At 37.5% G+C, this 17,897-nt stretch overlaps 1 protein-coding gene across 6 annotated transcripts in view; it reads left to right on the top strand.

Moving 5' to 3' along the window:
* CPLANE1 (ciliogenesis and planar polarity effector 1) overlaps positions 1 to 17,897 on the top strand; it is a 138,992-nt gene that overhangs the window by 93,181 nt on the left and 27,914 nt on the right. For 3 of the 6 annotated variants that reach the window (XM_027605163.2, XM_027605166.2, XM_027605164.2), the window contains 7 exons: positions 1,471 to 1,575; positions 3,761 to 3,832; positions 5,715 to 5,824; positions 6,175 to 6,370; positions 6,779 to 6,928; positions 11,528 to 11,781; positions 15,226 to 15,310. In XM_027605163.2, coding sequence (XP_027460964.2) covers positions 1,471 to 1,575; positions 3,761 to 3,832; positions 5,715 to 5,824; positions 6,175 to 6,370; positions 6,779 to 6,928; positions 11,528 to 11,781; positions 15,226 to 15,310 — 972 coding nt within the window. The remainder of the gene's footprint in view (positions 1 to 1,470; positions 1,576 to 3,760; positions 3,833 to 5,714; positions 5,825 to 6,174; positions 6,371 to 6,778; positions 6,929 to 11,527; positions 11,782 to 15,225; positions 15,311 to 17,897) is intronic. The other 3 variants (XM_035727616.1, XM_027605165.2, XM_027605170.2) reach the window with 2 other exon arrangements.

Below are 17,897 nucleotides of genomic sequence, written 5' to 3' on the forward strand. Positions count from 1 at the left end.
TCACCCTCCAGGTTCACTAATTTGCTACAGTGATTCCAGAACTCAGAGAAGTGCTTTACTTATGATTACAATTTTATTATAAGGGATACAATTCAGGAATAGCCAAATGGAAGAGATGCATAAAGGCACAGAGTTTTCACACCCTCTCTGGGTATGCCACACACCCAGCACATCCCCTTGCTCATCAATGCAGAAGCCTCTTTAGCCTCGTTGTTTCAGGAATTTTATTGACATTTCATCATATAGGCATGGTTGATTACATCATTAGTCATTGGTGATTGAACTACATCTCCAGCTGCTCCCCCTTCCACAGAGGTAGGGGTGGGGTGAGGCTGATCATGTGGTTTGTTCCTCTGGTGACCAGCACCTATCCTGAAGCTATCTAGGGGCAAGAGTCAAGAGTCACCTCATTAGCATAAACTCACATCATGAATAATGACAGGAAATTACTCAGGAAACTCCAAAGATTTAAGGAACTCTGCTTAGAACCAAGGATGAAGGCCAAATATATATATTTTTTATTATACTATAATATTGCCATAATTGATAATCTCTTGTGTGACTTAGTTGTCCTGGATGATCTCTCAGGAAAATCCACATCTAAACCCAAACTCCCAGAATAGACTTTGGACTTGGATTCTACTTGCTGCCGAACGTTTCCACTTGGGTGGAAATCACCTCAAGTGCCGCATGTGCAGTCCAAATTGTTGTCCCTCCCCCAGCAGCTGGTTTGTTCTCCTCATTCTCCATCTCCATTGGTGTCACCACCAACTCAACCCCAAAACATAGGTTATCTGAATTCTGCCTTCCCCCACCTTCTCATCTAATCAATAACCAGGTCTTGTCTGTTTTACCTCCTTTGTAATTTGTAAATTTATCATCTCTCCTCCATTTTTCACCATTACTGGAGGTACTGATCTGAACTGTTACAGCAGCCTCATCTGTCTGAAGCCACTAGAATCTGCTTTCCATACCCTGGCTGGGGGGTTTTCTAGAACATCAATCTGGCCATATCATTTTCATGTTGTTTTTTTTTAAGATTTTTTATTTATTCATTTTGACAGAGAGAGACAGCGAGCGAGAGGGAACACAAGCGGGTGGAGTGGGAGAGGGAGAAGCAGGCTTCCCACGGAGCAGGGGATCATGACCTGAGCTGAAGGCAGACACTTAATGACTGAGCCACCCAGGCGCCCCATCATTTTCATGTTTAACATTTTCTACTGGATCTTCATCAGCCAGAACATCTATGTTTCTAGGCTGGACATACAGAATCCTCCACAATTTTGGTTTTGATTTCACTGAGCTGCCTTTGAGAGTTAACGTAGGCAGCACCTCATTCGGAAAGTCCATTTTGATAACATCTTGGCATCTCATACCTTACTTCCCTTGAGTTAGGTACTCTGCTTTTGGACTCCAGGTAAAATGTTGGCTTCTCAGTGATTGCTTTCATGTTTTGTTGTTATATTTAAGAAATGCTACAAGATGATATTAATACTTCAGCTGGATTGCACTTCATGGCCTCTGTGAGAAAGAAAGCTGTAGAACGTCAGGATGCAAGTACAAATACAGACCCAGGTAAAATGCTATTTTACCTTAATTTTTAAAATTCATGTATTTTTGCAACATTTAATATATCTAGACTTTTTCTTCAAAACAATGATTTAACATGAATTTTAAGGTAAGTGATAAGTAGTTACTCATCCCAGGTTCTTATCCTCAATCCTGGTATGTACTTCACAAATTTTAAACTTAACTTTTAAATTGAATTTATGATAACTTAATTAAAGCATAATAGAAATTTTTGTTCAAAATACCATGGACTACATCCTCAATCAGTAGAAATAATATTTTGAATTTGGGTTCTCTATGCCATTAATTGCCTTCACTGGGATTTCATGCCTAAGACCGAGAAGCCTGGAGCTATGTATGGCTGGTGAAGTTGAGTTAGGAAGAGGACTAGATTGGGTTGGTGTGGGAAGGGCATATGTAACTGTGTCCAAGAACAGAGGAAATAAAAGTTGAAGGAACTATTATTTGGAATTTTGCCTGATGAACTTCCTTATTCATGTAAGTGCTCTGACCTTTGTGTTGTAGAAATTCTTTTCTATGATATTTAGGAAACAGTTGCTTTTAACTGTGTTCAGAACCTTCAAGTGCTTTTTTAAACCTCTAATTTTATATTATTTTAAAAGAGTATTTATTGATATGGTTTCAAAATAATATATGATCTTTATAGAATATTTGGATAATGTAGCAAAGCTATGAAGAAGGTAAAATTAACTATAATCATACCACTTAGAAGTAATATTTTTTTAAAAGATTTTAGAGGGGGGGCAGAGAGAGAGAGGAACTCAAGCAGACCCTGTGCTAAGTGTGGAGCCCTATGTGGAGCTTGATCTCACGACCCTGAGATCACAACCCAAGCCAAAACCAAGAGTCAGTTGCTTAACCAGCAGTGCCACCAGGCGCCCCTAGAAGTAACATTTTGATGATTTTTCTTTTAGTCTTTTGCACATTTTACATAGTTTGATACAGTATATATTACAGGTGTCCTGCCTCACTATCTGAACTTTAATCTTCCAAATATTATTGCTATCTTCCCTGAGAATTTAACCCTTCATGGGCCCCAGTGTTTCTTTTTGCCTGGCTATCTTTGGACACTCTCCAGTTAGACTGTCTTTTTAACATATTATTTCATTATTTATTTACATAGTATAGTTTATACATATATAGTGTGTGTGTATATATATATGTATATAGCATATACATTGTAGTATATACTTATATTATATTATAGTATTTATTTATATTATACTATATATTTACTTATAGTATATGTTTATAGTAGAGTATCAGTATTCTATCTGATATGGTCTGTATTATTGCATATGCACACAAACTAATGGGTTAAATGAATGCTAATTAAGAAGTGATGTTTAAAATGCTTTATATTTAATAACCCTTGATGCATAGTTATTTAGATGTTTAAGAATTGTTTAATGTTTGGGAGTATTGGATGAGCTGGGCTGGGACACCGTTTCTCCCCCACTTAAAAAATCTCTTGGTATCTGTGCAGCACATTTGTAAGAATGGATTGGATTTGGATAACAGAATTTACTGATATTTTGTATCCTTTGCTTTTCACTTTGATTTCTGCTTATGCCATATATTGCCCCATGTCATCAAAAAGTACTTTGTAAGCATATTCCTTCTTCCAGCTGTGCCATAAAATATTTACCTAATTCTTTATTGTTGAGTGCATTAGGTGGTTTCCAGTATTTTTCTCCTATAAATAATGTTTCAGTGAGTATCTTCTCACATATGAGCCTTTGTTTTGGTTATCACTGTGATTTAGCTAATTCTTTTATCTTTACCCATCTAATAAATCATAAAAAAGCATCTCACTATTTAGTTTTTGTTTCTATCTGAATGAGGTTGACGTTTTTTGATGCAAATGGTGCATATGCATTTGAGAAACATTCTTATAAGAGAAAGCCTTTAAGAAAGCCTTGGAGGTAATTTACTGCTAGATAGTCTTCTGGAATGGGCAGCCTGTTTGCTAGAAGTCTGTTATCATCCAGGTAATCAGGCCCAGGATGAATAATAATAAAATCAGAAATTATCATTAATTTCTAAAATTAAATTCTTAATTTTTAAAAGTCAATTTACTTTATTACCTTTAATACACAGTATCTAGAAATCTGCATTCATATATTTAATTTTTTCTTTTTTTGCCTCAAATCTTCGAACTCATTACAAGATAAAAAAGCTACTTCTCAGGAAGTTGTTTCTGAATGTTGTAAAAATCAACAAATCATTTCTTCCATATCAGGTGTGCTTTTTTTCTTTCTTTTTCTGAGAATAGCATTACTAATTAAAGACTATGTTTTTGTGATGCCAAAACAAGAGTTACCACCATCCATAAAAAAGCAATAAAACTCATCAATTGATTCAATAGAGATAGAATGATAATTTAAGTATTTTTACTTTCCTTTTTCTAAAGTTTTTGGGTTGTCATATGGTTTAAATTCAATCCTTGGTAACAAGTTTCCAGTATTCAATATAACAAGAAGTTATATTTTGCATATGAAATTTGAAAGTAATGTTCTATTAAAAATAAGATGCTAGGAAGTAAAACTAGTGTCCTAGGACAAAAAGCACAGAGACCATTTGCTGACCTGTTGTGACAGGCTTCTTTGTTGTACTTTTGAATAAGAAGCTAATGACTTTTGTAAAATTTAGATGTTAAACATTTTTTAAGTGGTAAAATTTAGCCATGGGCTCTGTGAATATACTGGAAAATACTGAATACTGAGTTGTGCCATTTTATTTTATTTTGTTTTGTTTTATTTTGTCTTATCTCATCTCATCTTATCTTAGAGAGAGCGTAGCCCAAGCAATGGGATGGGGAGAGGCAGAGGGTGGGGGAGAGAGAGAATCTTAAGCAGGCTCCATGCCCAGCGTGGAGCCTGATTTGGGGCTTGATCTCATGACCCTGAGATCATAACCTGACCAGAAATCAAAAGTCAGATGCTTAACCAACTGAGCCACCCAGGCACCCCCGAATTGTGCCCTTTTAACGGGTATAAATTATATCTCCATAAAGCTGTTAAAACAAATGAGTAATAAGAAAAAGTGTTGACATAAAAAAACAAATTAGTTATAGGTTAATTTCCTAAACAGGTTTTTTTGAAATCTCCTAAACAAACACGACTTAATATATCTGAAATGGAAATAGGAAATTACAGCATTTTCTCTTCTTTCTCTTTCTTCTTTCTTTCTTTCTTTCTCTTTCTTTCTTTTTCTTTCCTTCTTTCTTTCCTTCTTTTCTTCCTTCTTTCCTTCCTTCCTTCCTTCCTTTCTTTTCTTTTCTTTTCTTTTCTTTTCTTTTCTCCTTTCCTTTCCTTTCCTTTCCTTTCCTTTTTTCCTTTCCTTTCCTTTTTTCCTTTCCTTTCCTTTTTTCCTTTCCTTTCCTTTCTTTTCTTTTCTTTTCTTTTCTTTTCTTTTCTTTTCTTTTCTTTTCTTTTCTTTTCTTTTCTTTTCTTTTCTTTTCTTTTCTTTTCTTTTCTTTTCTTTTCTTTTCTTTTCTTTTCTTTTCTTTTCTTTTCTTTTTTTTCTTTTCTTTTCTTTTCTTTTCTTTTCTTTTTCTGTCTCTTTCTTCTCCACGCCCAGTATGGAGCCCAACATGGGGCTTGAGCTCACAACCCTGAGACTAAGACTTGAGCTGAAATCAAGAGTCAGTATATGCTGCCGAAGCGGCACTGAAATCAAGAGTCAGACACTTACTGACTGAGCCACCCAGGAAATTACAGCATTTTCTTCACATGACTTAGATACTTTAGTATCCTTGTGAATCATTCATATAATCATTCAATAATCAGTCTCTATTCAACTACGAATTACTCTAAATTGCCTTTAGAATAGAATAGAATTTATTTATATCTGTGAAACTTCTACTTAGATTTTTTTTTAACATGTTATTTTTAACTAATCTCTTCATCCAAAGTGGGGCCCAAAGTGGGACCCACAGTCAGAACCCCGAGGTCAAGAGCCCATATACTCCACTGACTGAACTAGCCAGGCGCCCCCTACTTAGATTTATAACAAAAAAAATTTTATGTTGTTTGTTGCTAACTTGTTGTAATGCTGATGACTCAGAGCTATTTACAGATTTTTTTTTTTATATTCCTGATTTTTCTTTTCTTAATTTTCAGAACATGAACCTTTGAATGTTCCTCAAATTTTGGCTCCTGATGTATGTCTAAATCTCAAACTTCCCACTGAAATATCAGAGAAACCTTTGTCACCTTCACCATCTGATCTGGTACTAAATTTGGTATTGCTATTCAGAGGTTATAATAATACATTTGCTAAAATTTATTATGGTTATCTGCATTATTTAATTGTATAGATGAAATGAGCCTAAATTGGCATTCTATGTAGCTTTGTTGGAAAGATCAAAAAAATAAGATTTCTGTGTTATGCCCCAGAGTATTGTAAACTAAGACCATAACACGTACTTCCTGCAGTTTTCCCTAAGTTAGACTCATAAAAGCTCTTCTTGCCTTTAGAATTAAATCTCTCTCTCTTTTTTTAACAAGGGCAAAGGGTGCAAACTGGCCCTACAGAGTAAAAAGAATGTAACCCTCTTTGATTTTATGTGTTTTGGTTCAGGTTGGACACACTTACATAAATGTGATTGACATTAAAGCTGATGATCTACAGGAATTGCCTGTCAAAGAAGAGCTTTCAAATGATACTATTATCAAACAGCCAAGTGATCATCTGGAGGCCCCATCTTCTGCAGAGTTACATTATATGGCAGCTTCAGTTACAAATGCTGTTCCCCTGCACAGTTTTAAGAGTGAAGGTAATAATTTTTTCCTACTTTTTAAGTAGATTAAAAACATTTTGAAAAATTCTTTAATATAGCATTGTCACCCCTTAAGTCTCTTAGCTCTTCTCCTGCAAACCCGCTATACTTTTGGATGTTTATATTCACATTTAGAAATGTTCTTTTGGCAGGGGAGGGCCAAAAGAACCTCCCCTGCAGAGGGTGAGGGAGAGAGAATCTCAAGGAGACTCCATGCCTAGTGCAGAACCTGATGTGGGGCTCTATCTCATGACCCTGAGATCATGACCTGAGCCAAAATCAAGAGTTGGAGGCTTAACTGAATGTGCCACCCGGGCGCCCCTAGAAATGTTCTGTTAATCTTCTAACTACCTTGTTTAGAAGGTTAGAAAATCAATCTTTGTATGCTTCTCATATTCTTGATAGAGTCTGCCAATTCCACTATGGATTTATTTTTTAAACCTGCGAAAGTGTCTCCATCCTGTCTGGCTGGAAGAAGCTGGAGAGCAGGCAGTACAGATGTGAAGGAGCCTGGGATCGCTTCCCCTATACCATCAGAAATACGGCAGGATGAAGGTGAATGCCCTACATGGATAACATGACTCTCCCCTTTCCCTAATTACTGATAATATAGAAACAAGTTATAAAACTTGGTAATTGCAAAAGAAACCAGGAAAAGGCTCTTCCCTTGCTAAGGAGAGTGGGGTCAGATAGGTAAATGAGGTAGAGTCATGGTTCCAAAGTCATGGTTCCATTATTTTGCAAGGAGACTACAGATCTGTTTGTACATATGTCATTTCTTAAGGAGCTAAAAATAAATATCCTATGGGATGTCATGAGTGCTTTGGTGTTAAAAAGGAATTCTCCTATTTAAAAAGGTGGGAGATTCTAGAATAACACATAGAGTATACACAGGTATTTAGCCAACAGTAAAATATTATTAGTAAAATACTCAGTTTTATAGTTATAAATTAGATTGCGTTATTCTAAAATATTTGCAAGATTTAGAAGAATATTTCTCCAAAACCTAAAGTTATTACATCCTATGAATGATTAGTCTTTTTTAAAAAGATTTTATTTATTCATTTGATACAGAGAGATACAGAGAGCATGAGCAGAGGGAGAGGGAGAAGCAAACTCCCTGCTGAGCCAGAAGCCCAACTTGGGGCTCGATCCCAGGTCTGGAGATCATGACCTGAGCCGAAGGCAGACACTTAACTGACTGAACCACCCAGGCGCCCCTGATTAGATTAATCTTAATATGCAGTCAGACTTCCTGCAACAGAAAGCCAGTCTGTCTTCTGGGTTCCACAGCTGCTAGGAGGAGTGCACCCAGCCTTGTGGTTGTTAGATGCTTGGGGGCACAGTCCAGCCCTGTCTGCTAATTGTGTATCAACAGTGGGCACTCAGGAGATGTGAGGAGTAAGGAAGGGATGGATGGCAGGGAAACCTCACATTAGGATGTGTTAGGGCATGTCTGTTACAGCTGTGTATACCAGTAAGTGCTAGCATGTCAGATTTTGAAGCCTTGGCTCATTCTCTCTCCTGTCATGGGGCTGTTCGGTGTATAGATATTGAAGGGAGAATGTATGAAACTAACAGTCTTTTAGGGAAGTGTGTGGGAAATGAAAAGAGCTTGACTTCTAGATTCAAGTAGAACAGACCTAGTTTTTGGTCCCAGCTCTATCCCTTCATAGTTTGGATACTTTTTGCAAGTAAATTAACTTTATCTCATCCTTACTTATATCTCTGTGGGACACAACCTCATTGGGTTATCATGTGGGTTACATCTAGCCAATGCCTGTGGGCTCCCTGGGGCTCCTGGGTGGTGCAGTCAGTTGAGCATCTGACTCTTGGTTTTGGCTCAGGTTGTGATCTCAGGGTCATGGGATCGAGCCCTTCGTGGGGCTCTGCACTCAGCGCAGAGTCTGCTTAAGACTCTCTTCCTCTCCCTCTGTCCCTGTCCCCCCATGCTCTCTCTCTAAAATAAATAAATAAATCCTTTATATGCCTGTGGGCTAGTTTCCCTTCATTTCACACTAGTCAACTTTTGAAATTCTGCCAAACTGGAACCAGACGCATCTCTTTGTTACCCCTGAATATCCTCGGCCAGCATTTCAAATGACCACGAGCTACAGGTTAATTTCTTTCATCAGTCTGATCAAGTCTCTTCAGCCTTTTGGAAAATCCTTCTCTGGGGAGACTGGTTACAAAAATATATCAGTGGACCCTTCTACTCTTATTAAAGAGAACAACTTTAAAATGCCAATTTAAAAGGATGTGTTTTATATTTTGAAAATATTTCATCATGGTATTTATATAATATACCTTAAAGATTCAGAACCTAGTTACATAATAGAGTTAAATGGATTTGTATTATAGGAAAAGGCTGGGAGGAGGGACAGGGTCCCTAGGTATTTAAAACAAAAGCAAAGGAAATAATAAATTCCTACTTTTAGTGCTACTTGCTCACCATTTTGAATGACAGTAGTTCCTTATTTTAGAAACTATCTCCAATAGGAATGCTTTCAGCTATTAATAACAAGCAGAGCTTTGCTGGCCAGAGAGAATTTTTCAGGGTCAATGGAGCTCAGTATTTAACCCTCTAGGTGATTTTTCCTATTAGTCAGTGGGAGTGGAACAAATTCTCTAAAGAGAGGGAAGCTAGTTTCATTATGTCTGTAGGCCATTCTGGATTTTGAGCATGTCCAGCTCTTTTGCTATATTTTCTACTCGAAGTTTGTACACAAAATTCTTTCCTGAGAGTGACTAAGGGAGACACTTCAGGCTGCTGAAAACAGGAAGGATAGATGGTAAAGTACTGTGAGAGTCAAGCTGGAAAAGGTCAGGCCAGGTATTCCTGACAGGCTCGGTCAGTAGAGCATGTGACTCTTAATCTTGGGGTTGTGAGTTTGAGCCCCATGTTGGGTGTAGAGATTACTTAAAAAAAAAAAAAAAAAAGGTAAGGCCAAAACGGGTAGTGGGAAGTGACACAACAGCCATTGCCTGCATTGCAGTTTGCCATTATCCTCTCATGGGAAGCCTCATGCTGGCCTGAGGCTGAATCACTTGTTTAGGGATTCACATTTTTCAGAGTATTTTGTTCCATAATTTAGTCTTCACAAAACTTCTGCAAGTTAGGTAGGTCAGGCATCATAATCCTCATTTGACCAGCTATTCAATAAATGCTAAGTCAGGGGCCAGATATCAGGGCTCAAGAAGAGTGTAATACTAGGCTCTCTCCTGGGTGCTCACCTAGAGAAGGAAAGGAAGGCAGAGAAGCAGAGGGTTACGAAACACCTTTGGAAGTGCTGTCAAAGTGGTCTGGATGAGATTCTTGGGAAATAACAGCTTCTACTCCATCTCTAGGGGGGACAGGGACATTTAGGAGAGACACCTCAGTGGAATCTTAAAGGGAAGTTGGACTTAGTGAGACTGAAAGACTAGATTGTGCAGTGACGTGGAGGTTTGATGGAGACTGCAGAGGTTGAGAGAATTAAAGTTTGCTTGGAGGCAGTGGAGTGGTTTTGTTTGTTTAAGACATAGCAAGAGATGAGCTGGAGAGGGAGACAGAGGAAAGACTGAATGGCATTGTCCTCATACTGAGGCATTTGGATTTTTAAGATGAAGGAATTAGAGAAACACTGAAGAATTTGAGGTGGGAAAGGAACAATATCACATTTACGTTTTTTTTTTAATTTAGATTTTTTTTTTAAAGATTTTATTTATTTATTCATGAGAGACAGAGAGAGAGGCAGAGGGAGAAGCAGGCTCCCCGCCGAGCAGGGAGCCCGATGTGGGACTCAATCCCAGGACCCTGGGATCATGACCTGAGCCGAAGGTAGACACTTAACCGACTGAGCCACCCAGGCGTCCCTCACATTTATGTTTTAAAGGATCTATATGGAAGGTGGACTAAACAGGGGTAAAATAAATTAGAGCTAGAGATGCTATTTGGGGTCCATCTATTGTGAAAGCTTCAGCTAAGCAATGGTAGTAGGAATGGAGGTTTTGGTTGGTAACCATCAATATTTGGTGTTACTTTGGATCTGAAGGAAAGAGAAGAACCTTGAATGACTCTCAGGCCTCTGGCTTTGGAACGTGGGTGAATGATAATGCTACTCACTGAACTGGAGAATCAGGAAGAGGGAGCAAGTTGGAGGGGCAGAGCGAGGAGTTTCAATTGATAGGCTTTTGGGACAACCTAAATGAGATATCCAGGACATAGGTGGATTTAAGGGCTGGAGCTCATGAAGATGTCATGTGAATTTGAGAGTCACCTGTGCGCCAGTGACATCAGCCAGGGAGAGTGTGCAGAGTGAGACATGAGCCGAGACAGGCACTCTGGAAGGACTGATGGGTCGGGGGGCGGGGTGGGGTGGCAGAAGGGAAGAACGGGAAGGCAACGAAGAAGGAAGAGCACTAGAGGGAGGAGGAGACCCGGAAGCTGGAAAAAGAACACATTTAAAAAAGAAGTGTTTCAAATTTGGGACAAGAATCAATTGAGTTTAAGAGTAGGGAGAGTCATTGGCTTTGATATTGGTCTTGGGAGGTTTAACTTTAGCCTGGGATCCCACGTAGAGTTGGTGGTGGCCCACAGTGGGCCTAGCTTTTACTGTGTGACGCTGTTGGTTTTCAAGTCCGGTTTTAAAAAGTCAAAAATAGGGGCACCTGGGTGGCTCAGTCGGTTAAATGTCTGACTCTTGGTTTCGGCTCAGGTCATGGTCTCAGGGTCATGATATCAAGCCCTGCGCTGGGCTCTGTCCTCGGTGGGGAGTCTGGTTGAGAGTCTCTTCCTCTGCCCCTTTCCCCACGCTCGCTCTCTCTCCCAAAATAAATAAGCAAATCTTTAAAATAAATAAAAAGTAAAAAATATTAAATAAAGTTGCTTTTTGATGAAGTATGTTTTTGTAGCAGAGGGTAAAAGTAACATTCAGACTGCCTCGTATATGGAGTTTTGTGGTAATAGTAATACTGTTATGTATTCTTATCTCACCACAGACAGCTCTCCAAAGTCAAGAAGCTGAAGTGTTATTTCTGGGTGTATTGAAACAGATTTGGAAGGGAAGGTTATGTTGACTTAAAATGAGGTCTTCAAAAGAATTAGATCATCAGCATCTACTTCTCCCTTAATTCTAATCAATTCTGATATTGATTACCTTTATTAATATTTAGATATGCTGAAGCCAGATTTTCAATTCAAAGAACAGAGCTCAAAGTCAGCTGCTGCAGAGGATGATTCGCTGTGGAAGCAACTGCAGGATGTGTCTGCCACTCGTCCTGCGCAGAGCTCTGCAGCTCGCCGGCTCGAGCATCTCACCTCTAAGCTTCAGGAAATTGATGCACAGCTGTTAGCAATACAGAACATTGCTGAAAACATAGAGCAGGATTGCCCCAGATACAAAATGCTAGATCGACATTGTGATAAGGTAGACTGTCTTTATTTTAGCTGTTTGTTACTGAGTTATTAGATTTGTAATGTGACGTAATTTTAGACATTTGATTTTTCAAAATAATGGGAAATTTGTTTTTTTTTTTATTTTAAGCTAGGGTTTCTCAATCTCAGCATTATTGATATTTGGGGCAGATAATTCTTTGTTTGGTAGCATCCCTGATCTTCACCTGCTAGCTGTGCTGTAATTATAAAAAAATGTCTTCAGACATGGCTAAATGTTCTCTGGGGGACAAAATCACCCCCAGTTGACAAACACTGCCTTAAACTTCTAAGACGTGAACCAATGCTTCCTACCAGGAAAAGAAATATATGAATTACAAACAAGAATGTGGTTTTAAATGAACCCTGCTCATAATTGAGTATCATTTCCTGCAGCAGGACTTTTTTAACTTTATAAAAATACTATTGTCTTTATATTTGGAATTCTCAGTTTCTTTTAAATATTTTATATAATAGGAATGTGGTCCTTAGATTTTTCTGTATCTTTAAAAAATACCCATAAGAAAGAGATTATTTATGTGTATTGGTATATCATGGTAGTTAGACAAATAGGAAGTCTCAAACATGAATTATTTTGTATAAACCTGTTTTTTTTAGGAAGTAAAATTTACATAAAATAAAGATTAAGGAACAAAATAGTAAACATATTTTGAATGTGTTAAAGCCTTGTATTGGGAAATGCAAATTAGTCTGCAGGATAAAAATTTCATCATTGACTTACCTAACAAATACTCCAGGTTACTAGCAGGTTGACATTTTAAAAGATGTGTTTATTAGGTTTATAGTATTTCTTTAATTCAAACATTTAGCACATATTAAAAAGTTAAGATTAAACTTATGTGAAATTACACAGAAAAAACATGAGGTAGGACTACTATTAAGTAATAATATTATGATGTTTATTTGGTTGTTTTCCTTTTTGTTTTTTTAACCCAGACTTAGATCTAGCACTTCAAAATGAGTGTTAAGTGTTAGAGTCATCTTTGGAACTCCTTATTCTAAGGAATCACTTTCTGAAATGGCCTTATGTTCTAGTATATTAAGCATATCTACAGCCAAATATGTACACTTGAATCTAGTCTTGATCCTGGCTTGCTCCAGAGTCCAAGAATCATTACATTTATTAATCTTCTACTACCTGCTGGGCCCTGTGCTAAGTTCTGGGAATAGAAAGATAAATAAGGCATACATAGTCACTGCTCTCAAGCAGCTTAGAATCTAACAAAAGAAAATAGACGTATACACCCGTTAATACATACGAACAGGGTGTGGCGAGAACAGCACAGGTACACATGACCTGTTGGGGTTGGACAGGTAGGTAAGTGAAGCTGTGGCGTCAGAGATGACTTTGTAGAGTTAACTCTGGAGTTGGCAATGAATCGATATTCACGAGTTAGATAAGGAAGGGCTGATGAAACAACGTGAGGTGGAGGTTGATGGTACTGGGCTTTAAGACATCTGGCAGGAAAGGGAGGTAGGTGTGTAGATAAGGAATGATGGGAAGTATTGTTTGCCGGGTCAAGTGGTTAGGATTTTGTCCTATACTATAAATAGGCAGGAGGGAACCACTGAAGAATTTTAAGCAGTGAAATGATGTGATCAGACACTCTGGCAGCAGTGTGGAGGGCAGATTGGAGAGGATAGGCTGAGAACAGGGAGATCAGGTGGGTCACAGTGGTTCTAAACTTGCTGCTCATTAGAGTCATCTTGGGGAACTTCTTAGAAATGCAGACTTGTGGGCTCATACCCCTGAGATTCTGATTTTAAGTAATTCTGGGGTGGGACCCAGGAATTTGTATAATTAATAAGCTTCATGAGTGATTCTTATGCAGCTAGCTCGATACTGGGCTTACTGATTGATGTTTGGGACCCGCTGAGTACCAAGCCAAGAAGTAATGATAACCTGAACTTAAGCATTGGGGATGGAGAAGGATGTAGCAGGACTCAGAGGGTATTGGGCTATGGGAAGGTGAGGAAGAATAGATTCACAGTGGTATCCGGATTTCAAGCCTGGGTGAATGGGGGAGTCATTTTCCACACTAGGGAAGAAGAAGTCTTTGTGTTTTGGGGGAAGAGAGGCACAGTGATTTCAGTCCAGAACATCTTAAATTTGAAGTGTTGTGAGATTAGTAGGCAGTTGGATATATGCTTCTGGAGCTTAGGAGCTAGATTTGGGTTGATGGTACAGATTTTAGAGTCCTTAAGAGGAAGTTAAAATCCTAACAGGGCACTCACCCAGAGAGAATACACTGAATGAGGGGAAAAAGAGGGCAAAGGACAGAATTCTGTGGGTGCATGAACTTTTAAGGATGATTCAACAACAAAGCACGAGAAGGAGCATTCTAAGGTAGTTAAGAAACTCAGGAGAAAGCAAACCAAAGGAAGAGTCTCAAGAAGGAATTTCCACAGATCTGGATCTATTAGATAAAAGGACAGCTGTGCATGTCATGATCTTTTTCAAAAATATACATGCCAGCCCTACTGAATCTGGGGTGGTAGTCTGGGGACAGAGGAGGGGGCAGTGGCTTGGCGGCGGGGAGGGTGTAGATCACACACATGTATTTTGAAAAAGCTCCTAAAAATTCTGTTATGGCGCCCCTCTCAGCCCAAGCCTTTAAATACTGGAGGATAGGGACTGTGTCTTTTGCTTGGTAACATGGCAGGCATTCAATACATGTTCATTTAATCGTTGTCTTTACTCTCTCAGTTCTGGATTCTGACAGTAATAGAATCACATTTATATAATAAAGACTTATCACCAGAACAGTTGTTAATAATGGTAGTGCAAGCCTGGGAGACAATTTCAAAGGAAGAGTTTCCCAAAGGAAGGTGGATCAAACTCCATAAGTATTTAGTTTGCTAAGGTGACTACTTTGAGGGAACTAACACTAATTTAAATGAGAGATTTGGGGCTATTGTTTTAAAATGTTCTCATCCTACTATAATGCACACATAGATACAAAGATTTTGACTTGTTTATTTTAATTAAGAGAACAGACTTCAGGCCTGGAAGAGACAGAGGGATACTTGTGGACAAACACTGACTAGGGGCTTTGAAGACCTTGGTTCAAATCCATGTCTTGCCACTAAGAAAGTCACTGAATTTCTCTGGGCCCTGTTCTCTCATTTTTAAAATGAAAGGTTTTGTCTAAATGGTAGCTAATGTTCCTCCCCAATCTAAAATTATCTGATGTTGTTTTCCTTATGATGTCTAAAAAGGTTAAATCATTTAGACTACAAATAAGTAAAAATTTCCTTCTCTTCACCCATCCCCACATTTAGCTCTTACTAGATTTAATCCCATTTCTTTCACTTGTTACCCTAATATTTAAAAGGTACATAAGATTATCTAACAATATTGTGAAATTATCAAACTATAAAATTCTTAAGTTATTTTGTTGTGTGTATTTTTCTACAGGTTGAACCTGAAGATCACATTGAATTGTCTTCTGGTCCTGAATCTGAAAAACCATTGGCTTCAAAAGCCATTGGCATTTCCGAAGGTGTGTGTGTGTGTGTAGGGGGAGTTGTGGGGGCACTGAAGCCTCGTTTTGAAAGAATAAGCATTGCCTTTTGGGAGCTAGAGAACTAGGAATAGTTTTCATTTGTGAGCCCAAGGCCGCAGTCCCCTAATTTAGATTAGGATTATTCTTGTGATTATGTGATTGGCTCCCACCCAAACCATTGTTTTCCTGAGAAGCCAATGCCATAGCCTCCTAGAACGGGGCGCCGTCAGCCACACACTTGCTGAGTGTTGCACAGAGCTTGGTGCTGAGGTTGCTGTTTGTCCCTGGTCAACTGCAGAATTGGGATTCGAGGTTCTGGTTATATGGCCAGGCAGTGGTGAAATAGTATATGTTTGAATTTCTTACTGAAAGAATGAAGTTAGGGTAGTTACTTAAAATTTCTACTCTATCTATAGTTGTTTATCCCTACATTCTCTTTCAGTCAGTCTTGTCAGCAATTTAATGTGGTTTTCTTTTCTTTTTCTTTTTTTAACAAGCTTTGGTTTGATTCTGTTGCTTAATTTTCTTTTTCATAAATTTCTACCCCTTGGCTTTATTATTTCTTCGGTTTTTGAAGGCTTAACCTGTTGGCTTTTTCCTAACTTCATTCTTTCTTTTTTTCTAATATATGTATTTGAAGCAGAACAGGTTCCTGCAAGGACCCAGACAAGAGCGCTGATATGCACCAAGTTTTGGTGGTGTTTTGATCTAGATAGTTTGTAATTTGTATTAAGATGTCTTCTTTAGCTCATAAAAGGGATACTTAGCTTCCCGGTATTATGGGGTTTGGCTATATTTTTATTCATCTATTCATTGCATTATGATTAGGTAAGTGTATAATAATAGCAATTCTTAGATATTTGTTAAAATTTCCTTTGTGGTCTGGGATGTATAGTCAGTTTTGGTAAATGTTGAAAAGAATATGCATTTACTGTTGGTTTATGTAGGACATGTGTGTGTGTGTGTGTGTGTGTGTGTGTGTGTGTGTGTGTAGTCAGGCTTTTAAGTTGTATATTTATACATATATATATATGTTTAATCAAACTTTTAAATTGTCCAGATTTTCTATATTCTTTCTGATTTTTTAGTTTGCTTGCTCAGAAGGGTGCATTAAAAATTGCCCACAGTGATTGTGGAATTTCTCCTTGTGATTCTGTTAAATGTTGCATTATATAGTTGAAGCTGTGTTATAAAATGATTATGTTCATTATTGTTATATTTTTGGTTGAATTTTGCCCCTTTTCTCATTAATGACTCTCTTTATCCCCAATAATGTTTTTAGACTCAGTCAATTTTATCTAATATTAATATTTCCCTGCTATATCTTTTTTGATACATTTAATTTTTTAAAAATTTATCGTGGAAAATTTCAATAGAAGACAGAATAGTATAATTAACCTTCATGTACCCTATATCCAACTTCAACAATTATCAACTCATGGTCAATCCTCTTTTATGTATACACCCACCCATTTACTCCTCCTACCTTTTCCTGGATGATTTTGAAGCAAATCCCAGATAGCATATTATCTACCTATAAATATTTTGTAAATATGTCTAAAAGATAAGGTTTCTTTTTTTAAACACAGGCGTAATAATATTATTGCTCCTTTTAAAAAAATTAATATTGTCATATATCTAATCAGTGTTTCAGTGTTGTCAGCTATCTCATTTTTAAAAATAGCTTATTTTTTTATTCTAGTTAGAATCCGAGTGAAGTCCATACATGGCAGTCGTTTGATGGCTTATAAGTCTCTTTTAAGTTCTTGGTACCTTCTCTCTCTTTTTCCCCTTGCAATTGATTTGTTGAAGAAACATAGATGTTTGTCCTGAAGTGCTTTTCAGAGTCTGGATTTTGCTAATTGAGTCTCTGTGGGGTCATTTAACATATTTCTCTCGTATTTTCTGTAAGTTAGATATTCCTTTATTTTCAAGTTGAGTGATTATGTTGTAGTTGTGTCCAGCATATAACTAGATTTCACTTGTAAAAGTAGTTAATTTGTGTGTCTTAATCATCAAATATAATTATATTATGTATATTGTGATTACTGATATATTTGTGCTTGTTTCTATAATCTTATTTTGTGCTTTCTATTTACTGTGTATTTTTTCCTTTACTTTTTGAGCTGCTTTCTTTCCTTCCGTTGGATTGGGTTTTCTGTATTCTCTCTTTTCCTCTCTGTTGGTTCAGAAATTACACATTCTGTTTTTAATCTCTTAGTGATTATTCTTGAATGTTCAATATTCATAGTTGAATTAAAATTTAAGGCAAATATATTTACCTCCTAAACAATATAGACTTTAGAGCTTTTAACATTGACCTGCTCCCTCCCTCCCATCTTCCCTAATATTGTTTTCTAGTATTTTAGATCTACTTTGTTTTTAATTTAGTCTCCCATGTCTTTTCAGTCAACACTTACTTGAACTCATCAGCATGTTTTCCAGTTTCTTTGCCTTCAGTTGCTTCTTTTTAAAAAATTTGTAACTCAAATAATGTAAATATGTAAACCATGAATGTATAAAACCAAAATACAAGTTTCAGGAAATAATACTTACCCTTATTGCCTGAGATGCACTCTGGCAA

This window comes from Zalophus californianus, chromosome 5, assembly GCF_009762305.2.
Source record: "Zalophus californianus isolate mZalCal1 chromosome 5, mZalCal1.pri.v2, whole genome shotgun sequence".
Classification (NCBI taxonomy): domain Eukaryota; kingdom Metazoa; phylum Chordata; class Mammalia; order Carnivora; family Otariidae; genus Zalophus; species Zalophus californianus.